General features: G+C 35.7%; 1 protein-coding gene across 2 annotated transcripts; it reads left to right on the top strand.

Annotated features, from left to right (window-relative positions):
• The first annotated feature begins 159 nt into the window (after positions 1-159).
• Pitslre (cyclin dependent kinase 11B pitslre) lies at positions 160-23,641 on the top strand. Of its 2 annotated transcripts, XM_034984330.2 has the most exons (12): positions 160-457; positions 586-738; positions 895-1,601; positions 2,419-2,643; positions 3,195-3,411; positions 4,739-4,910; positions 5,380-5,562; positions 17,079-17,223; positions 18,282-18,403; positions 19,986-20,210; positions 20,862-21,080; positions 21,816-23,641. In XM_034984330.2, exons 1-12 carry the CDS (start codon positions 381-383, stop codon positions 22,020-22,022), a joined length of 2,652 nt encoding a protein of 883 aa, XP_034840221.1. In that variant the 5' UTR covers positions 160-380; the 3' UTR covers positions 22,023-23,641. The 2 variants fall into 2 exon arrangements, with proteins under 2 accessions (XP_034840221.1, XP_034840222.1); XM_034984331.2 differs by lacking the exon at positions 160-457 and having other exon boundaries at positions 633-738; positions 843-1,601.
• The last annotated feature ends 307 nt before the right edge of the window (positions 23,642-23,948 follow it).

The following is a 23,948-nucleotide window of genomic DNA, read 5'->3' as shown; positions in this document are numbered from 1 at the left end:
TCCCGCCAAGGCCATTCACGATCACAGAAAATTATAGTTTTAATTTTATAGAGCTTTTAGCAAAAATTACATTTTACCAACCGTAAAATTTCCGCTTTCGATTTACTTGTCTATGCATTGTGTGAGTTTCCGCTTTCCGGTTTGACAAAATAACAAAATCACAAAATGGCGTCTCAGCTTGTCTTGTTCAAAGTTAGTGATAAATAGATTTTTGTCTGTACAAACTTTTTAACAAGTTTTTAACTATTTAGTGCGTGTTGTGTTTTTTATTTAGTTTATACTCTAAAACAAAGACTTCTTTTATTTCAACTTAAAAACCAGTGTGTTCTTTTTGATATCGAACATTGATTGGTGAAATTGTATAATTTTTTACAAATACCATGAGTAATTACGAAGATGATCAAAGTGAAGATGGTGAATTAGCACGTAGTCCTGTTCAAGACGAAATGGATTTCAGGTAAATAATGTACACCTAATCTCATATTCTTATATCGTTAACTCCTAACAGGGAGGTTATATTGATCCAGCTAGTGCGCATTGTTCGTACGTGCTGTAGTAATTTTTTCGTGTTCTCGTCTTATTTAGCTTATCTGATGAAGATCGAGACAACGCGGATTCACTAGTTATCAAACCACCGCAAGCTGTAATTCGTTCTCATCGTGACAAAAGAGGTCACAAGCGAGCTGTGAAAGACAGATATAAGGAACCTACCCGAAAAGAAAAGAAACACCTTTACAGGTCAGTTTGTTAACATTGATACTAATGCCCTTAGGCTGTAGCTTGTAGGCAAAACAATATGTTACAATAAATACAATTTATTAATAATAATTATGTTATTTAAGGTCTGAGTCATTGCTCTGGGGATGTACAACAAAATAATTATTTTTTTAACAGGGAACGTGATAAGCAGGATAAACCAAAACGTGAGATTAGTAAAAATTTTGAACGTGAGGAAATGTCAAAAGATTATTATAGAGACAAGCAATACTACAGAGAAAAAGAGGCATATAGGGAAAAAGATGTCAGAGAGAAAGAAATGTACAGAGAGAGGGAGGTTAGGGATAAGGATGTATATAGGGAAAAAGATGTTTATAGAGAGAAGGATCCTTATAGGGAAAGAGAACACTATAGGGAACGAGAAATGTACAGAGATAATACTGCCTATAGGGAAAGCGGAAGGCCCAAAGAAGTTTATAGAGAAAAGGAAGTTTACAAAGAAAAAGATGTTCAAAGGGAACGTGAAATGTATGTGAATCGTGATCGGCAGTATAAATATTCTGAATCTGAGAGAAAACGTATAGAAACTGATAGAATAGAAACTAGATTAAGACTATTGGCTGAAGAGGGTAGACCTAATCAGACTAATGAAAAAGAAAATAGGGATAAAACTTCTGGTGATAAGGAATTAGAAGATTTAAGAAGTAGGTTACTAAGTAAAAGGATATCCAAAGAGTTGCAAAGTCAGGAATCAAAAAAACCTACAGATTATGAAAATAAGGACACTAAGAAATCTGTACAAAATGAAAGGGACAGAAATTCAGAGCGGCATTCAACACTTGATAAACATCAACAAGAAAGAAGGAAGAGACTATTAGAAGCAGGTAAGATATACAACTTAATTTCCTGTTAAAGTTACTTTGTTTCTTAGAGCAGTTACACACTTATCCGATCTGAGTCTGAAAATATAGAACTCGAATATTGCTTACACACTAATTTTATCGATTTAAATCCGGGTCACACCCTAGATATTCTTACGGATGACGGTAAGAACTCTAATGACGGAAGTCAGAGCTAGTGCGTAACCTACCATTCAAATAGTTTTATGACTACTTTGAAACCTTGAATGCACTCATAAAAATCTGATAAAAGTCCATCCAATGACTGATTGCAGATAGCTTTGAAATATCAAAAAAAAAAAAAAAAACTGAAACTTATTTTCATAGATTCGGATCAGATGCAGTGCGTAATTGCCCTTAGCGGGTCCATAACACCTACAATATATTATCAGTCATAAACCTACCCTGTCTTGGCACAGGTGTAATTGAAAAAAATCATATTTCTTTTGTATTTGTCAGGACAAGGCTACAAACTGTAATAATTATGGTTTTGTAATAAACACAACAAAAACAAAACAGTTAATCAGTTAAGCCGTTCAAGTGATGATCTTTCATACAGGAGGCCTTTGATTTGTATTTATATAGATATGTGAACTTTGCTATCTTTTAAACTAATGGGCATAGATTTTCATGGTTATATTGCACAATATTTTGCTTAAATATTTTCATACAGATTTTGCAAATTGTTTATCATTTCAATTGATTTGTGGACAAAATTTGTTGGTGAAAAGAGAAAAGAACATTTTTATTTCATGCAGTTTAGCATTTAAGTATATTTCATGATATTAATTTTCTTCATTAGAACGAGAAATGGTCAAAAGGAAACATGAATCCAGAGTAGAGCTTGAAGCTAGGCGAGAGGAGCGTCGGCGTCGTGGCAAGAAGCGATCTGTTTCTCCTCAGGAGGTATCTACGAAGAAGAATAAAACACAGCACTCTCCTAACTATGGTGAATCAGTTGTCACTGTGTCTGATGCAAGTGATGTAGAAATGAAGAGTGATTCTCCACACTCAGAACCTGAGGAAGGTAAGTCTTTTTATATCTATATTTTCTATAATATTATGTTAACTTGATACTCTTGAGATTTAGAATTTAAAATTAGAAATAATAATTTGTAGTCAGCCAGTCTGGAATCAAATTCAGGGTCTGCTTCTTATAAATTTTTATATAGCCACATAGTTTAGAATTTCTTCAGTGATATGAAGTTTTTCTTACAATTTTTCTTCATAACATGAACCTTAGTAAGGATCCATGTACATTTTAAACTAGCTGCTTTGATTTTTTTTGGTTCAACAACATTTTCACAGTCTGATGTAAAATTCTATGTAATATCAAAGATATGAATGAGTAGTTTATAAGAGTAATACTTGTTTAGATTGTATTCATCATATCAAGTAGGCCTTTACAAAGTTAATTTCTGTACCATTACGTTTTTAATATGACCCTCAGCAATGAGGCAAATGCGAACTAATGAGAGCCTATAATTATATTTTTCCTAGTTAATTAATAAATAAACATTATAGTGAACCAGGCTAATATTAATTATAACTAAATAATAATAATATAACTTTGTTTAGGTGAACATTCCAACACTGAGTCAGAAGAAGAGAGTACAGAGTCAGAGTCTGAGTCGGATAGGGATTCTAAGTCAGAAGATGAGAACAGGGAAGAGATACTAGAGAAGGAAGAAGAAAAAGAGAGTGTCACTGAGAAGGTTAAGTCCAGGTCAAACTCAAAATCACCTGCTTCACCTAAATCAGATCATGCCAGCCCGTCGTCTCATGAATCAGAGAGGTAAGAAGAAATTAAACCCCTATTAATATTATTGCGACAGTGACGTGCAAATCATAGAGGCATAAAAGCACTGCTTACCTTAGTAGAAATAGCTCAGTGCTCATTCTTCATTATGACCTGCCAATAAATAAATGTCTAATTAATGCCCACCCTGTTTTCGTACTCTGTACACGCCAATGTTAAGCGATGACAGCCTAGTAGTTAAAACGCCGGTCTCCTGGTTGGGGGTCTGGGATTTGATCCCAGGCACACAACTTTAACTTGTCAGAGTTAAGTGCATTTTAAACAATTAAATATCACTTGTTTTTACAGTGAAGAAAAACATTGTGAGGGGTTCCTGCATGCCTGAGAGTTCCTCATAATGTGCTCAAAGGTGTGTCTGTAAAACCAGCCAATGTTGACTAATTTGCAGGGAAAAACTAGTTAGTAATAATGTGATTTATTCCCAGGACTAGCTTATTTCCGCGACATCGTCCGCGTGGACTACACAAATTCCAACCCCCTATTTTGGGGTTAAATTTTCAAAAATCCTTCTTTAGCGGATGTCTTTGTCTACATCATAATAGCTATCTGCATGCCAAATTTCAGCCCAATCCGTCCAGTAGTTTGAGCTGTGTGTTGACAGATCAGTCAGACTGCAGACAGCTTTTCCTTTTATATATTTATAGATTACCATAACTTTAAAGCATTGGTGATAATTCAGATGTATTAAAGTACTGTTAACAGATCTGTTGTTTAATCTATTATTTCTTAGATTCTTACGTTATTTGGAATACTTGTCGCCAAATCACATAATAAATGCGAAAGTTTTGTCTGTTTGCCTGTCTGTCTTCTTAATCGATTTGACGATATTTGGTAGAGAAATAGCTTGCATATTGTGGAAGGATATAATCACTTTTTGTCCTTGAAAATCAAAGTTCCCACAAGATTAAAAAAAGCCATGTTGCTGCTTCATACCTAGAGCATGATATAGGCGACTTTTTATCCCGGAAATCAAAGAGTTCACACAGGATTTTTGAAAAAGCGAAAGTCGCGCGGACGAACAGCGTCATCGGGCATCATCTAGTGAATAAAAAAAATTGTTAGAACAAAATGATAATGTGCAATGTTATTAAAAACGGAAGTTATCGTTCTTTGTATTCTTTCAAGGATTTTCCTTTATAAGATCTTAATATCTTGAATATAGTGAATAACTCAGTTTTTTACTACTAACAAATTAACAATCTATTTATACAAGATCTATTTATAAGCGAGTCACCAAAAATCTACCAAAAAAATATATAATGATACAAGTTTTGTGGAGTAAATTTTGAACTAATAATTAAAGGTCGCATTCAAGATCCAAAAGTCGAAGTCGTTCACATTCATTTTCACCACCACCACCCGGTGAAAATGGCAAAGTTACCACAGACGAAGAAAAGCCTCAACAAGATGATGAGGAAATCAGGTTGAGGGAAGAGGCTATCAATGCTTTACCACCGTACTTTCCAGCACTACAGGTAAATAAAGTAGTTTGACTTCTTTCTAGTTTATTATTTATATGATTTGTGTAATAAAAAAGGTTAACAACAGCATGTACAGTATTGTGCAATAAACGTAATTTGAACATCAAACAACAAAAAGTTTGTGTAAGTGTAAATAATATTTTGCTTTTGCAACATTACTACATATTATTATAAATTAAAATCTCCCACTGTGCTAAGTATGTACATGATGGTTTGGGCTAATCTCAAAAACTATATTTTCATCAATATAAATAGGAATTATCTAAGAAGGTTATAATTTGTAAACAAAATTACTCCCATCTGAGAGCTTCCGTGGCGTGCGCTGCGTAAATAGTTAAAGTTACACAAAAATAATTTATAGTGAAATCATTCCTCTCAAGCTGGTACGAAACTGGGGCGGGTCGTCACGAAAAATATAAACAAATGTTTCTTCTAAGGAATGCTAACCAAAATTGTTTTATAGGGCTGTCGCTCTGTTGAGGAGTTTCAATGTCTCAACAGAATAGAGGAAGGCACATATGGAGTTGTTTACAGAGCTCGTGACAAAACAACAGAAGAGATTGTTGCTCTGAAAAGACTTAAAATGGAAAAGGAAAAGGAAGGATTTCCCATTACCTCGCTGAGGGAGATCAATACATTACTTAAGGTAGGATCACAATCTGTTTTTTATTCATGTAAGCTCACTCGAGCCATCGTAATGCATCAGTGCTCACTTTTTGAAGGTACACAATTTTTTTGCCACTATCATGTAAGCAGCTTCTATGAGCCGCGAGCTGCGAGGCACTCGATGGCTCTTGTGCGGAATTCATAATATTAATTCGTTGTATTTTATTCCTACAGGCCCGGCACCTCTTACCTGAAGAGGGTTGTGCTAGAGGTGTGACCCATTGCAAGGGTTAACAACTTCGATACACGGGCGGGCCTAAGTATCTTATAAGGAATTTATTCCAGGGGGAAATACTCAAAATGTTCTTCTTCAACAAACTAAAACGATTATTAAAAAGTAATTTTTTTTGCTTAATATACATATTATGAATATCATAAGTTCTGAAATGGCAACAATAATAAACCATCAAACACCTACTCCAGTCATCGTGAATAAAGGTAAATTAGTGGAACTTAAGTCTTGGAATCTAAATTATTGAAAACAGTACAAAAAATATTTTTCTTTCAAGTTACTTTGGAAAGCATGTTTTGAGTAGCTATAGATCTATTTGATTTCAATTGAGACAGAGAAAAAAAGAGAAACTTTCTACTAAGAGAAAGCACTTGTTATTCAAGCTAAGAAAAAATAACATGCATTCAGATTAACTTACAACTACATTTTATTAATTTTTACCTGTTCCAGTTAAAACCCATAGCCAGTTAAAAACTAGTTTAACTTATAATTATTTTAACAAGTTTAAAGAAATAAAACTAGTTTTTGCTAATAGTTGTTTTAACAACTTTTAAGCAACACACCCTTGTCAGAGCTGATAGAGCATGATCTGATTGAGGGTCCCGAGGATTTTATATGCTTGGAGGATCGAGGGAAGGCCCTCGATCTTCCAAGCATATAACAAAGTCTTCTATTTGTTGAACCTAACTACTATAGGAAAGTTAAAGACCTTCCTCTGAACCAGCCCATTAAATCTACCCCTGTCAAAAAATTTAAATCATAAAAAATAGAAAATATAAATAGGCTGGGGTTGTAATTCTAAAGAGTGGTAGTCAGGTTTTTGTTACTTTATGTTTAAGCTCACAGGAACTTGAATAGTATAAAACAATAATAATTGTTGGGTTTTAACTGATTTACAGTATAAGACATTTGCCCAGAGAATCTTTGGAAAAACTTCCAGAAAGCTGGATTTTGATATGAACCTAGATTGTTGCTGACATTTTGTGTAGTACATCAATATCTATATTCATACAAAAATCCATCTTTTCGGAGTTTTACCGAAGTAGAATGCTTAATTACCCTAAAGTTAAATCTTCAATTTAATTTAATTGATGAACAAGTAGGTCAATTGAAGTATTTATAATAAAATGAATTTCGTTTCAGGAATGTATCCCTGCTACAATTTATATGTAATCATCTTCAAAGATTTTGTAGTTAGTTTTAAAAGTAATTTGAGGTCAATTAATAAGACAGTAAACTTGTCGTCAAAAAACCGGCCAAGTGCGAGTCAGGCTCGCGCAATGAGGGTTCCGTACTACAGTCGTATTTTTTCGACATTTTGCAGGATAATTCAAAAACTATGATACATAAAAATATAAAATGCACAAGTGAAGACCTTTCATATGATACCCCACTTGATATAGTTATCTTAATTAGAAAATTGAAAATACTAATTATTAGTTCATGACCACAATTTGATGTTTTTTGTGTGATGTAACCACAAATTCACAGTTTTCAGATTTTTCCCCGAATGTCAGCTATAAGATCTACTTACCTGCCAAATTTTATGATTCTAGGTCAACGGAAAGTACCCTGTAGGTTTCTTGACAGACAGACCGACAGACAGACAGACAACAAAGTGATCCTATAAGGGTTCCGTTTTTCCTTTTGAGGTACGGAACCCTAAAAATAACGCATCTTTTACAAATTCTATGTCAAACAACTTTAAACCCTATCTGTTCACCAGGAAAGGATATAACTATTAGGTATTTTTTGACTTAAGTGATTTTCAGTTGGGCGAGGTTGCAAGCGGTTCCTATATTTGTGACCATGTATCTGGTCGACGACGCTGCATATCAGAAAGAGATTACCGCTACATCCATCGACGTGTTTTCGCAGATACTACAAAATAAGGTCAGGTTTAATGTGAAAAATAGAACACTCACACAAGTGCTTGGGATCGATTAATTTTACTATTAGAGCCTGGTTTGACGTTGCTCGCGACTACACCTTGACACACGTAGGAACGTCTCTTTCTGATGTGTAGTGTGGTCGACCAACAGAACAGACTGATTCCGCATCTCATTGGCTATGATTTAAGGTAGGTAACTGTCCTAAAAATTACTGTAACTCCTATTTGTTTTAGGGTTTCGTAAGTCCGAATGAAAAACGGAACAACCCTTGTAGATCACTCGTGTGTCTGTTTGTCCGTCTGTCATAGTCAATCTGCTGAACTGATTAAGAAATTTTGGTACACATAATATTATGAATTTCTGTGACCCAAGAAGACGCGTAACGTAAAGAAATGAATTTGATATGGGGGTTACTTATGAAATATGAAGGCAAAATTCAAAAAAAATTGCAGACGTGTGACATATCAAATGAAAGGGCTTGTTGTTAGGATCTCAAATACAGGCTGTAACTAGAACGCTAGCAAAGACTTAGTGTTATTGTTATACTACGTAAACACAATCAAATACCAATAACCATTTGCCTCATTTTGTAGTTTTAGTGATTTAGTATTTTTTAAACCCGCAATGTATAGCGTGTTAAACTTGGGTCAATTCCCCACCTGCGATGCGGCATTGACTCCGAGTGGCCTACTTACGCAACGTTCGTTGACCTCTAGTGTCAATTTGATGTTTCATTTGCAATATATCGTGAACTTTTACAAAATATAGGATTTTTAAAATATTTTTTCGCGTTTTTTGTGGTATCATATCAGTAATCATCAGTTCGTTTTTTTAGCGTTCTGCTTACACCCTGTATGTATTTTCAGGACCGGCCACAAGGTTTCGATAAGAAAAACATATCCATAAGTGTATATTACTTTTCTATCTATTCTTTAAAGCAAACTATTAAGGTTCGATTTTTTATGGAAGTGGAAGCCCATCACGAAATACCTCTTATCCATCCCCACTCCACGCAGTACTTTTTTCCTATCCCTAGTGTTTGGTTAAGCGCGAAGCCAGAAGCTCGCGAAGGTGGATTTGAATGAAGCGAGTCTACGAGACTCAATCGAGCGAAGTGGGAGGTGGCGAGCGAAGTGAGAATTTATAAGATTTTAAATATCTTGAATCTTATTAGTTTGCATTAAGGAACAAATTTTGAAAATTTATAACTTCACTTGTGGCCGTATTTTATAAATCAAACGACTATTTGTAATTGTCCCGACATCGGGCATTCTTTTTTTTATAATTTTTAAATAATTAGTTCCTAAGTTATTTAACTGACTAATCCCACCACCACCACCTATCTCCGAAATTACTGACATGATAAATCTCTCAATATCGTGTGTATAAACTTACATATTCGTCGTACGCAACCCTCTCCATGCGTTTTTTTACTGAGTAACTTTGGTGACCAATCGATCGTATAGACGTAACACAGTTAATTTTTGGTCAATTTTCATAGCCAATGAGTTACAGAATAATGTTTAGATACATTTATACTGACACTCGTCGAACTGATATGGGCTTAAACCAAACGGTTGTATTATGGTTGCGTAATTATGATTAATTAGCCTTTAAGCTGAGCGCGCACTTATCAGCACGCGCCACTTATTTTCGATGTGGACTGGCGACGTCTTCCCTTTATTGAGTACTGGACTACGTAAACGACGCATGTGTGATAGATACGTGGGCTGTTCCGAAAATCGTTAGTGAAATGAAAACTTGTTGGAATTTGAAAAAAAATTACAGCTTTTCAAAATATTTCCCTCCAACTCCAATGCACTTATTTTCGGGTGAACTAGCTATCGAAACATTTAAATAAAAACCGGCCAAATGCGTGGCGGGCCACGTGCAGTGCCAAAAAAAAGCCACGGACATCGCTCCTAGGACCGCAACAAGTTTTGTGGGCAACTCGTCTTCTTCAAACAGTCATTGCGTGGATTGTTGCTTCGTGAGAGGATCGTAGCTGTAGATTCAAGTTTCATCAGTTGTAAGGATTTAAGATACGTTTTGCGAAGTTCCTCCTTCGAACTTTTTGCATAGATTTGCCCCAATCAACACGATGGGATTTCTCTTCGGTGAGAGAATGAGGTACCAAAGCAAGCTTCTTTACTTTAAGGTGTTCATGCAGGATGGTGGAAATTGCCTGTGATTTAATCTTCAGTTCAGCCTGAATCTCTCTATGTGTAATGTGTCTATTGTCCCGCAATAGACACTGATGACATTTTCATGAGTTACTGCAGTTGTAGGTCGGCCGGGTCTAGGGTTATCGTTAAGATGCTCTTGACCACGTTTAAATTCACGAAACCAATAAGTAACTCTTGCTCATGAAGGAGCAGACTCCTCAAATGCAGCTTGTAAATTTTCGTGAGATTCCTTGATGTTTAACCCTCGTTTATAATCATAAAAAATCATAGCACGAAAAGCTTCCGGCGCGATGTCCATTGTTGCAAACAAAAGAGTGGCAGATTTACCTTTATAATATTTTTAAAAAAATAACTTCATATACATAGGTGGCCAATGATTTTTAGCAAAGAGTCTGTATTAAAATTAGGCGTCAAAATAATTTCTAGAAAAAAGAGATTGTATTTATTCTGTAGCTAACGATTTTCGGAACAACCTAGATATGTCATATGTGATCACTGATCAGCTAAAGGACCAACTCCTCTCGCCACATAAGTGTCGAATGACACGACGGTGCGTCCTGCTTTCCCCTAACCGAACACACACTTATACAGGCGTAATCGACACGCTGCGACTGCACAGTCCCAGTTCAGCGAGCGTTCTTCGAATGTTTTTGAAAACATGTTTGTGATTGGGACGGTGGCTCAAAATGGTTACCGCCTACTGACATTTTTGCCTCTATCATTTATATGGGATTCGTAACAGAGAGAGCGCTATGCGGCTATACTAACTTCTTTCCTTATCATCACAAGTTGAAAGGTGCAGTATCAATCTAAGAGGCATTTCAGTAACGTAACTTCGACTGGATCCTGGCAAGAGCTTAAGAGACATTCCGTTATATTCGCAGCAAATTTTAAATATGTAGATTTAATACATGGAACAGGGGTTCAGTAAAAATAGGTTAGAATAAAAATATACATAACTAGTAGGGCGCGTGGGTGCGCGGACCACTGAAGTGGTCCGCGAGCATGCAGCGTTGCTTCAACAAAACGCGGACCTTGTCTTAAATAAGATTTTTTTATAGTTTGGTCGTCCATACATTTTCTATGGAAAAACAAATTCCGCCATTTTGAATTTATTTTCTACCTATCGAGTAGACCTTCGTATCCTGATCATCTTTTGCTAAGAAACCACTTCCATCTTTTATACCCTCCGAGATAGACGCCAACGAAATTTGTATGGCGGCCATCTTTTCGTTGTTATACCCTGAATTAACACATACATATGCAAAATTTATCCCGAAAATTGACGTATTTCCAAGGGATTAAAAACCTAAACCCCCGCGGATGAAGTTGGGGGCATCATGTAGTTAAAAGTAAAAATGATTGCTTTATTATTTACTAGCTGATGCCCGTGGCTTCGCCCGCGTGGATTTAGGTTATTGAAAATCCCGTGGGAACTCTTTATTTTCCAGGAATTAGCCTATCTGTCCCCAGGAGGTATCTCAGTACCCGTAAAACATTTAAACGTCGTATGATTCTTTAAAAATCCCGTGGGATCACCACGATTTACGATTCAATTCCTTACAGCATCAGTGTAGAGGAGCTAGGTCCTTGAGTTCAACAATAAAGTCTTTAAACCTCTCATGCCTCCAATATCAATTTATAAGCAACAGTTTCTAAATCCCATCAGTTTTAGTGGTCAGGTCCCGTACAGCATCAGGATTGAGAATGCCAAATTTTGTATGGGCCAATGTCGCAAAGTTGCTCGATCGTTTAAAAAAAATTACGCAAATCGGTTCAGAAATCCCGGAGATTTCGGTGTATATGGGTAGAAAAACACAACTCCTCCTTTTTTGAAAGTCGGTTAAAAAAGTAGCCTATGTTACTCCCTGGTAAATCCTCTACTTGTCTGTGAAAGTCCAGTCAAAATAGGTTCAGCCGGTCCGGAGATTAGCCCGTTCAAACATACAGACAGACAAAAATTTTAAAAACCTGTGATTCAGTTATGGTACAGTTCAAATAACTATATGAGCCTAATATGAGGTAGTTATTTTGATATTACAGACAGACACTTCAATTTTATTTATTAGTATAGATTGATGGAAATATTAATATGGTTAAATTATTTATTAATATGTATTTATTTGGTCTGTCTATATTGTGTTAGTTCTTAGATGTATAAACCCGAGTGGTTCCTAGTAAAAATAAGTTATTAAAACTCAAACGGTATTGCCATATCAGAACTCACGATATTCATACTTTGAACTCTGCGCTCAAAAAGTTCAAGAAATGTCGAATGTTATAAAAAGTATGAACAAAGAATGTCTTTTTAACTTATATGATAAATGTATACAAAGTTCATATTATATATACATTTATATATCTGATGTCATGCATGCATTTTGTTTTATGAAAATGACATTCTTTTAAAGTTTTAACTTCAACTAATGTAATTTTTAAGTCTTACTTAGTGGTATAGTATTATGACGATAATGTTAAGCTAGTAAAGATTTTTATTTTGAATATTTCAAAATATCAAGAAATAATTAAGTATTATAATCTATAAGAAATTTTTATTTTATTATTCTGTTAAAATTTTATTATTGTCTTGTGTCGTTATTGCTTATTGTATGTGTTAGACTTAATATTGAAGATATTTGAACGAAAATTTTATTGTAAGTGATTGTTAACACAGAAACTTGTGTATTTGACAATAAACCTTGTACTATAAACTGATACGCAAGCTAGGAAAAATTGTTGTATTCAATCGTTGATTTTAGGTATTATTGAATATCACGTTTGCTTACAAATTATAACATCAAGAGAATCGTTTAAATTTTAACTTTTATGTATAAGCAAAATGAAAAAATAATTTCAGGGCGAGGGAATACCATGTTCTAATTCACTATATTTATTATGAATACCCCGACAGTAAGCTGCGCCAGTAAGCTTAGTATCTAGTACACCCTCTAAAAAGCTACTGCCGAGTTTCTTGCCGGCTCTTCTCAGTAGGATCTGCTTTCCGATCCGGTGGTAGTCGTGACATTATTTAAGTGGCACAAGCTGTCCTGTATGAAATGAATTTTATTTCATTTCTCTGGATGTAGTAGAGTGTGCTAGAGTGTATCGAACTGTTAAAAATGTAGTTATGTAAAGTTATATCATACCGTACTTTCTATCTGTGGTTTTTAGGGTTCCGTATTTCCAAATAAAAAAGAACCCTTATAGAATCACTTAGTTGTCTATCTGTCAGTCTGTCTGTCAAGACCCGTCAAAGGAATCAAAACCTATAGGATACTTCCCGTTGACTTAGAACCACTTGATTTGGCAGGTAGCACTGACTTATAAATTATAGCACAAGTAAAGGGAAAACCCGAACCCGTTAATTTATGGTTACATCATAAAAAAAATAAAAAGTTAGTTTTTGTACGATAATACGGAACTCTTCGTGTGCGAGTACGACTCGCACTTGACCGGTTTTTATACAATCTTTTACATTATCTGTCATTTACTATTACTCAATCAGTAAAGGTGAAAACTAAACTAAACTATACTTTACTAGATGATGCCCGCGACTTCGTTCTCGTGGATTTAGGTTTTTAAAAAATCCCATGACAACTCTTTGATTTCCCGGGATAAAAAGCGGCCTATATCGTTTCCCGGGATGCAAGCTATATCTGTACCAAATTTCGTCAAAATCGGTTGAACGGATGGGCCGTGAAAGGCTAGCAGACAGACACACACACACTTTCGCATTTATAATATTAGTATGGATATATGGATAAGACTTACATATCCGTTCTAAGATTATAAATGAAGTGTGTCTGTCAGTGTGGTACAATTTCGTGGCCCATCGGTTTAGACCAGCCAGTTTGGCCGGACATTTGGAAAGGCCGGACATCCTACATTATTGAAGATTTTGTGCCTTAGTATTAATAGGTACCTACGACAAAAAAATTGTATGTAAAATCAAGACACGCAACAACAAGCAAGCGGACTCGCAATCAAAAATTCTACCTATGTCCTAATATAATATGTATATTTGAATGACCTAAATCAACGCGAATGAAACTACGAGCATTATCTAGTATGATATAACATACTAGCTTATGCTCGCGACTTCGCGTGGACCACATAAATTTCAAACCCCCATTTAACCCAGAGGTGGAATTTCGAAAAATCCTTTCTTCGTGGATACCTACCTACTCTTTACAAAGAACACGCCCTCAAAATTTCATGTTTCTAGGACCAGCGGTTTAAGCTTTGCGTTGATATATAAGTCAGTCAGGACTTTAAATTTTATATATTATATAGATAAGATGAAAAGAAATTAATTTCATACATTTAGTACATTACATTTTATTTTCTTGTATAAAACTTCATGGACAAAGTTTTGTGCGATATGAAATTATTTTACGATCTATTTTACCAGTTTGACAATCATCTTTAACTCGCATGTGACGAGGGACGCTTACTTTTGCTACTGTTTATACATTAACAATTGCTGAAAGGTGTTAACCGGTATGGAACCACTTCCAAAATGCAACAATTGGTTAAAAAGAATGTATAGTGCATACATTTTGAGTACTCACTCGCCATTTTAGCTCTGTGTCAACTGTCATGTCAAAAGTACATATAGAGCTAAAAGAGCGAGAGAGTTCCCATTTTATGCATTATATGCGCGTTATGGTTATTTTAATTTTATTCACGGCCTGTTTCACAACCTCCAGATATATATTTCATCTAACGAATTTTGACGTTATGACAGTTTTTGTATTGGGAATCTGTTTTGCAACTGCCAAGTTTCTTGCTGGTTCTTCTCAGTCTGCAACTGCATTCGGAACCAGTGGTAAATTAAACTATTTGATGATTCAAAAGCACTAGTAAAAGTTTACTTGAATAAAAAATATATTCTATTCTGTCTTTATCTATTGCTGAAGTTGATGAAGTTTATCTAATAATTATGAAACAGGCCCTCAGTCTAACATGTACAATACAATGCACTTAGATTGCTGTTATTGGCTTGTGAAATTTTTTGTAGCTTCACTTTATCGTTCAAATTTAACAATATTTATTTAAAGAAATCATTGTTACTTTGATTCTTTAAGTAAGTTTTGAGCGTAATACTTATAATATTATGTACAATTTCTAAATATGTATTCATTATATTTATCGTAGTGCCTTTTATTATGCGTTGTTCTATATAAAGGATCAACTTATGATTAATTTCTTGTAGTTTCAAAGTGTTATTATAATAGTAACATTAATTTACACAATAATATATTCATTAAACAATAATTTAAAAAATAATAAGCAAAAACGTAATTACGGACTGTATGTATGGATTAAAGTTTGGTTCTATATTATTTTTAATGCAAACTTTTCTCTCTTATCTAGTTGTTAAGCGAGAGGGTACACTTGCTTAGCAACGAAGCGAATGAGCGAGCAAACCACTATTATCAGTCACATTCCTCAAATGACTGTTCATTTGATTTGTTTTCTTTTCTATTATTTTATAGTTTTTTTTTAATTGGACAGTAATGGTAACTAGCGCTTTGATAATAATATAACCCAATTAAATTAATAATTATGTATAGTAAAAATAAGAAATTATTTAAAAATTCTTGATAGGTGTACTTATTTACACAAAAATCCGTTATAGGCAGTTATATCTGGTATGGGGAGATATCACAGAGCAGAAACGAAGAGGAGTTGGCCTAAGCAACTGTGCACTGTGATTTTCAACTAGGTCCTGACGTCATCACTGTGGGCGGGGCCTTAGTTAGTATGCTGTCTGCGTTCGTCAGGTTCACATATATTGAGACTCGTATTATCGGTGTGTTTTCGCGTTTTTAAGAACAAAAGGATGAAGTGTTGTGTTTTATCGTGTCAAAGTTATTCAGACAGACGTTCTGATGCTATGAATGGTATCACATTTCATTTGTAAGTAATTTTATACGTAATTTCTACACTTATTGACATCTAGTGTGAGATAGCTGAACTATGTAGTGACATCAATATATCGATGTTAGGTCGCTAAGCGAGTAGTTTTGCTACTAACCCGCAGATGGAAAATTGAGAAGTGGGCGGCGTTCCACAACCCCTCACCCCGCAAAATGTCACTCAATATTTCATAGGGAAATCTTAATACAACATCTCCTCTTTATTTCTGCTCTATGGGAGATATACGCTATTTCATTCATTATCAGCAGTATAAATGGATAAATATAATTATTTTGTCATGTGGGCAACTTGCAATGGGAAATTGATGGCTTACTAGGTATATAAATTCACCCAAGTTTTTATTTTTAGTGAATCTTGCATACTGAATTTACAAGTATTTAATTTTCAAATCAAGTTATGTCCTAAGAGCACTATTTTTGAGTAGATATAGCCACACCAATGTGCATTTTATTACGTTTTGTTGTTCAAATTGTTATTGCTTTAATTTTTTTTAAATACAATAATAAATATTTCTGTTTTCACTATCTTATTAATAGGTGTAATTATTGACGTCTGCTTTTGTTTAGTTTTGTGACTACTTTTTTACTATTATAATATTATGATAGTAAAAAAATTGTTCATATCTTTCGATATATTCAAGTAGGAACTTGAAAGGGACTCATACTCCACATAAAATGATTACATTAAAGTTGGAGAGGCTTGTTGCGCCCAGTCCCCGGTTTGAATTAACATGTTAACATTACGGTTAACTGATAGCTTAGTGTTTATTTTGAAGACAATCTAGAGTTCGATTTTGTCATTCTTTTAGAATTGTAAGAATTGTGTATGTTCGCGTTTACTACTGACCTTTACTTATACAAGTACGCTGAAGCTGCGATTGCCGACCAGTTTTTGAAGCAGCATGATTTTCGTCACTTTGGTGCTGATAGCAGTAGTGAGCGTCATGTGAGCATACCCGGAACTAAATGTTGGGGATCTGTCGATATAGTGTCAACATGAAGAACATTTGACCGTGTCATTTTAATTCCCGAGACGCTCGGTAGGGTATTTTGAATCGGCACAAAAAATAACTGTCATTTACTATGGCATTTCTTTTTCAGCGTACTTGTCTAAGTCCATTTCAGTGCGAATTACTTACGGCCATGTCGAGAAAAATTCGTCGTTGGATTTCTGCTGATCAGTTTCACAAATGGTTAATTCCTCGTAGTACTAACGGGTCGCACATTCTATTTGCTTGTTGCAGGGACAACATCCTAACATAGTAACGGTGCGAGAGATCGTTGTCGGATCCAACATGGACAAGATATTCATTGTCATGGATTACGTCGAGCACGACCTCAAGAGTCTAATGGAAACCATGAGAGGAAAGAAACAAGTGTTTCTACCAGGTACGTTCAGTAAATTATATTATTAGGGTGTTTTCCAGACCATTGCATTGCACGATACAGATACTACAAGGTAATTACTACTTCGAGCGCCATATTACCTATATTACGCTTTTGTGATGATAACCTACTCGTGCAACGACATTGCAGCACACAACACACGTTTTCTCTGCTACTTTTTAGGGTTCCGCACCGCAAAAGGAAAAAGGAACCCTTATAGTATCACTTGGTTGTATGTCTGTCTGTCGTGTCTGTCACAAAAACCTATAGGGTACTTCTCGTTGACCTAGAATCATGAAATTTGGCAGGTAGGTCTTATAGCACAAGTAAAGCAAAAAATCCCAAACCGCTAATTTATGGTTACATCACCAAAAAAATTTAAACGTGTTCACGAAAAAATAATTCACTAAATCACATATAGATGGCGCAGTCGGTCAATAACTTGAAGTGTAACACAACAGTGTTAGGTACAAAATATAATTGTCCTCAGTGTTAGGTATAATATTCGTTGTCAAATTTCATGTCAAAAGTACGATTTTAGTCCTTATTTTAAAGGTGAACCGTACTTTTGACATGACAGTTGACCCATAGAGTTAAAATGGCGCGTAAAGAGTCATTTTGTACGGGCTATATATTTTGTACGATGGTACGGAACCCTTCGTGTGCGAGTCCGACTCGCTCTTAACCGGTTTTTATATAATTATTATTGTGCTGTCGATTCAGGATTTCCGTTTTGAGTTTTTTTTTGCAGTGACTATAAATATTGCTATTGCCTGAAACAAGCAAAAATATTCTGATGACGCAACGCACGTGCCGTTGTCTTCACGTCACAAACCACTGCTGTGCTGCTGTTATGATCGTATAAAAATGGACGAACGTGTTTACACGAAACGATTTACAGTAACGATAACTCGTGTCGTGTGTTGCGTATCATGAAACACAATATGTCGTGTGTTGCGTGTCGTGACTGAATCGTGTCGTATAGTGGTCCTTTTAAAAATCCTCTTGTGTTGCAAAATGTAGTTTGTTTTGACTTATACCTAAATTATATTATGTTTCAGGCGAGGTAAAATGTCTGATGACACAATTGCTGAAAGCTGTACATCATTTGCACGATAACTGGATATTACATAGAGATCTCAAGACAAGTAATCTATTGCTATCACACAAAGGAATTTTAAAGGTATTTGATGAGATATATAAAATATGTATTATAATGGTATACGTAAGCTTTTTCAGCACAATATATAAGAAAACTAGCTGATCCCCGCGGCTTCGCCCGCGTGGATTTAGGTTTTTAAAGATCCCGTGGGAACTTTTTATTTTCCAGGACAAAATGTAACCTATCCGTAGTAGCCCGTCCCCGTGAAGCAAGATATCTCAGTACCGAATTTCGTAAAAACATTTAAACGCATGATTCTTTAAAAATCCCATGGTATCGCCACGATTAAAGAATGCAATTCCTTACTCATCAAGGCTGAGGAGTTGGATTCTCGAGTTCAAAAAGTCTTTACTTGGTAGGTAGCTACTACCTATCTCCAATTTGCCTTCAATATAATCGCATTGCGACATAATCGCGTTGCACGCACGGACTGCCGCGGCCGTCGCCATTATTTTAATTTCGTGATGATCTAAATGAAATGATACAATAGGCAATTTTGGTTTAAATTAAACACTTGAGATGACGAACGATTTTATTTTGATATGGATTAATACTATGATAGTGAAAACACCTCCGAAAGTAAAGCTTTGTTTAAGACCACATTTCAAAACCATAAAAATGGTTATTGTGAGCCTACGGTAAAAGATAGGTATATGCTATCGCGGATTTTTTTTTAGAACTGTTTAAGAGGAACAATTCCACTGAACATTGTTTTCGTGTAACTTTAACTATTTAGGCAGTGCTCCACGGAAGCTCACAGATGAGACGACTTTTTTCACTTTATTGCAATTTTCGAAGGGATCTCTAATTTTTTTGAATTTTTTGAAAATAAATTAATATAGCCTATGCCACTCAGCAATAATGTAGCTTTCTACTGGTGAAAGAATTTTTGAAATCAGTTCAGTAGTTCCAAAGATTACCCCCTACAAACAAACTTAACGACATTACCTCTTTATAATATTATTACTATAGATATAGATATTATTCACTAGCTGATGCCCGACCCCGTTACTTCGTCCGCGTTACATAAGTATGTTTTTTTTGTTTCTGGAAAATGGTTCTGATAATTCTGGATAAAGTAGCTTATAGATTTAGGTTCTTGAAAATCCCGTGAGGACTCTGTGATTTTCCAAGGTAATAAAATCAAGTCGATTCGTTTGCTTCGTTGTGTCGTGATTGAAGAACAAACACACACTTTCGCATTTATATAGGTAGTGATAAGTGATTGCTTTTGATATTTGCGATATGCCTTGAGTCGACCTGATGCGCGCCGTATTGAGCCGAAACGCGTTGATTTGTATGCCAACAATTCGATTCGGCGCACTGCGTAGGGTGCCAACGAGACCCTATTACTAAGCTTCCGCTGTCCGTCCGTCTGTCTGTCTGTCAGCGGAATGTATCTCGTGAACCGTAATAGGTAAAGACTTGAAATTTTCTCAGAATGTGTATTTCGATTGCCGCTAGAACTACAAATAATAAAAAAAACAAAATGGCTGCCATAAAAATTAAAAAAATTAAAAGTGTTAATTCTTGTATGATGGTACGGAGCCCTTCGTGTGCGAGTCTTTTTAGTATGTGATGTTCACATTTTTCTTAATTTTAGGTGGGAGATTTCGGTTTAGCTAGAGAGTATGGTTCTCCGCTCCGCCAGTACACCCCTATAGTGGTGACGTTGTGGTACCGCGCACCAGAACTGCTTCTGTGCTGCAAGGAATACTCGACTCCCATCGACATGTGGAGCGTTGGCTGCATTTTCGCTGAGTTTATCTCTATGAACCCACTCTTTCCCGGAAAGTCTGAAGTTGATCAGCTGAATAGAATTTTCAAGGTAATTGAGCTATTTTGTTTTTTCTTAAAATATTGAATATGTATAGTATGCGACAGGTCAAGATTGCAATCGGGGAGGGAACGCCCCGCACACCCGCACAGCCCTGCGCTAACCCGGTGCGGCGAGCGCGGGTGACGTGCCTGTGTGCGGAGCATCCCTCCGCTTCATACCACGATTGCTATCTCGACCTGGCGCGGACTATAGTTGCATAATCCTTTCGTCTCATCATTTCATTTCATTTCATCCTTATTTAGTACTAGCTTTTTCCCGCGACTTCATCCACGTTATTTGTAGCCTTTGTTACATCTGGATAAAGTAGCTTTGTAATGGCGAAAGAATGATTAAAATCGGTTCAGTAGTTTCAGAGTTTATCAATATTAACACAATACATAAATGTATACATGATTACATGTTATTCTGCGATATCTATTAGTTAATTTATTTAAGTATTATATTATATACACTACTCGCAGTTCAATCTCTTTAATTTAAGGCCGCCTTTTGTATTCTACTTCTTCCTTTTCTTTGTCCGTATTCTCTGCTGTGTTGTGGGGCTGTGGTCTACAATAAAGCTATTGATAATAATAACCCAGAGTAGTTTCGTTTCTTTCGCGTTCACACACGGATACACGCATTTATTTTTTATTCCAGGACTTGGGTACTCCATCAGATCACCTATGGCCAGGCTACAAGGAGTTGCCAGCCGTACAAAAGATGACGTTTGCCGAACACCCCACCGGCGGAATGCGACAGCGCATCGGTTCGGACCTGCTGTCTGAAGCAGGCCACTCGCTGTTGCAAGGATTCCTCACCTACAACCCTGCCAGGCGGTTGACAGCTGATGTTGCGCTAGAACATCTGTATTTCAAGGTGCGTGTACTTTTCAGAGAGTTATTGTAAGGCCGCGATTACACATGTAAGTTTTCCTCACGTAAGTATAGATTACGTAATTAATTGACAACAAATTTAATTTGGTAAATGACACTTATGACTTATGAGTCATTTATTAGTAAAGTCGTAAGTTAATCATGTAAGTGTAGTTACGTGAGTAAAACTTACAATGTAATTGTGGCCTTATGTCACATCAACACCGGAAAATTTTGGGTAAAATTCGCTTCAAATGCAAACCTTTAAACGATTTACCTCTAAGTTTTCTCTGAAGAAACTTCAAATGTTTTACTTTGAAATGAATAAGGTAGTATTTCTGTAATTTAGTTCAGTAATCACTACCCCTATTATAAATGTGAAAGTGTATTTGTTTGTTGATTTGTCCTTCGATCACGTGATCACTTCGAACGGATCGATGTGTTTTTTTGCATGGGTATAGTTTAAGACCTGGAGAGTGACACAGGTTACTTTTTAACCCCAGAAAATCAAAGAGTTCCCACGGGATTTTTAAAACCCTAAATCCACGCGTACGAAGTTGCGGGCATAAGCTAGTTAAGTAAGTAGTAAGTTATAAGGCAGTAAGTATTTAAGTGATCGGAAAAAATCTTTTATTCGTCCTCAAGTTCCATACAAAAAAAAAAAAAAATGACGAGTCAGTGTTTAAAAGCTGCTATTCTCAGCAGCGTTCTCTTGTTAATGGCTGGCCTTGTTTAACAGGAGCAACCAGTGGCCATCGAGCCCGCGATGTTCCCGACGTGGCCCGCCAAGTCGGAGGGCGGACGGCGCACCACGCACAGCCCCAAGCCGCCGGCGGGCGGCGCCGCCTACGCGCAGTACGCGCGCGGAGACTCGGACGAGGCTCTCGGCTTCCACGTGCAGAGCCGCTCGCTCAACGTCGCCCCGGGATTCTCGCTTAAGTTTTAGCCCACCCTAAATACCAATGCCTGTAGAACTAGCTACGAACAGCCTATATAGTGCGCGCAAAACAAGTAGTCCAATCTGAAGTTGCAACATAGCGAATTGTGCAGGTCATAGACTAAGGATTAAATACACGAGCCCGTTCGAGATCTGTTTTCGTACGATGCGCAGTCACACGACTCATATTCAGAATGGGCTGCTTGTCATGCGCACACTATACGACAGCAGTAATAATTTACCACTAATTAAAAATTCAAGAAGTATGTGGAAATTTACCGAAATGCGAGTTTTTACAGTCATTTGCGAAGTAATTCATCCAGGTTTTATTTATGACTTATATCTGTCTCGCTTTTCGTGTCAAGATTGTACCCCAATTGTCACCATTTTTAGCGCTCATGAATATTTCTAATGGCTAAAAAGTGAGATATTGAAAGAAGTGATCAAACTTGATTCACATAGAAATGTAACGCTTCTTTTTAAAATGTACGTATGATTTTTTTTTTTTTAAATATTAGAATTTAAAATAATGTAAATATTATCGTTGAATGACTAAAAAAGAGTAAAAAAGAGCAAATTGAAATGTAAAATTATTCTGACTCACGTAATTGCCTCAGACACGGTTATTTTTAAATATTGTATAGAAGCAGGCGTTACTTTGTGGAAGTCCATGATATACAATTTATAATACTTAAATAAATTGGACATTTTATTGAAATGTTCCTAACGACGCGTTTCTAGGTTTATTGATGTACATATTTATATTTGGTACCTATAAAAACGAATGAAATAACTTCGTTAAAAATATATATTACCTGATTTTACATAAATTACTACTTGCAACAAAGTAGCAATAATAGCATCTCTCAGATATTGGTCTATTGTAAATAGCGTAGTAATTCTCGTCGTAGTAGGTCGTCTAACGCCGAGATAAAATATATATATATATATATTGTAAACAGTTAATTTTAAAGATCCTATAAAATGAACCTAAACATTTTGTATGCAAAATTAATGTAGAATGTGAGAGTTGCACATTATCAGTTATTTATAACATTAAGTCCATTTTGTATTTTGTAGGTATGTATTGTTATTAAGGGGAAAGCAAGTGACAAATCGCCAAAATGCTTTAACTTTGAAGAAAAAGATTTTCTTTCCTAAAGCATTAACAGCTATTAAATACATGTAATAAAAAACTTTAATTTGTGAAGATCATAATGACCTATATCACATTTGTTCAAATTATCCCGTTTTTTGAAGAATTGATGTTGAAAACATTGCTATCATCAACATGTTTTGTTGTTTTTTTCTTTAACGGCTTAACGTGTTAAATTCAAACCAATATGTAATAAACAATATGTTTAGGTTATCTAATCATTTTAAGTTATTGGTTTTTAACTAAATGTTTTTCATTTCTTAAATAATCTAAAACGAACGGAAATTATTCATTTTCTTGCAGGCGCTAAATGCCGTCAGTAGCCATTTGGCTGTCATGGCGGGCGGAGCTACGCGCCGCCATTTCTTTGTAAAATTACGATTTAAACTTATTATTTTTTAATGAAAGTTGTGATTATATGTACTGGTAATGGTTGAATAATAAAATAGGGATTTATTTATCTCAAAATGAAGCCTGCTCACTACTCAAATTTATTTTAAAATTATCGTAGTATTACGTACTAGTTGTGAGGTTGTCATAGATTATGTTGACAGACAGTAATATTTTATAAGTAAGTATTATACCTATGTGTCAGATCCATATTTGACAACACGTACTGAGACCAAAGACTTTGGTCTTCAAGTATTGACGCATTTTGGACGAGAAGACATCTCGAAGCTTCCCGAAAGCTGCCCAACCGACTTAGGTTTGGTAGTTAACTAGCCTTTTTCTCGAAATTGGACCTACCTGCTAACTGGATTGTGGGTCCGGGTATATAA

This window comes from Maniola hyperantus, chromosome 3 (genome assembly GCF_902806685.2).
Source record: "Maniola hyperantus chromosome 3, iAphHyp1.2, whole genome shotgun sequence".
Lineage (NCBI taxonomy): Eukaryota > Metazoa > Arthropoda > Insecta > Lepidoptera > Nymphalidae > Maniola > Maniola hyperantus.
This window is presented reverse-complemented; position numbering and strand designations above follow the sequence as displayed.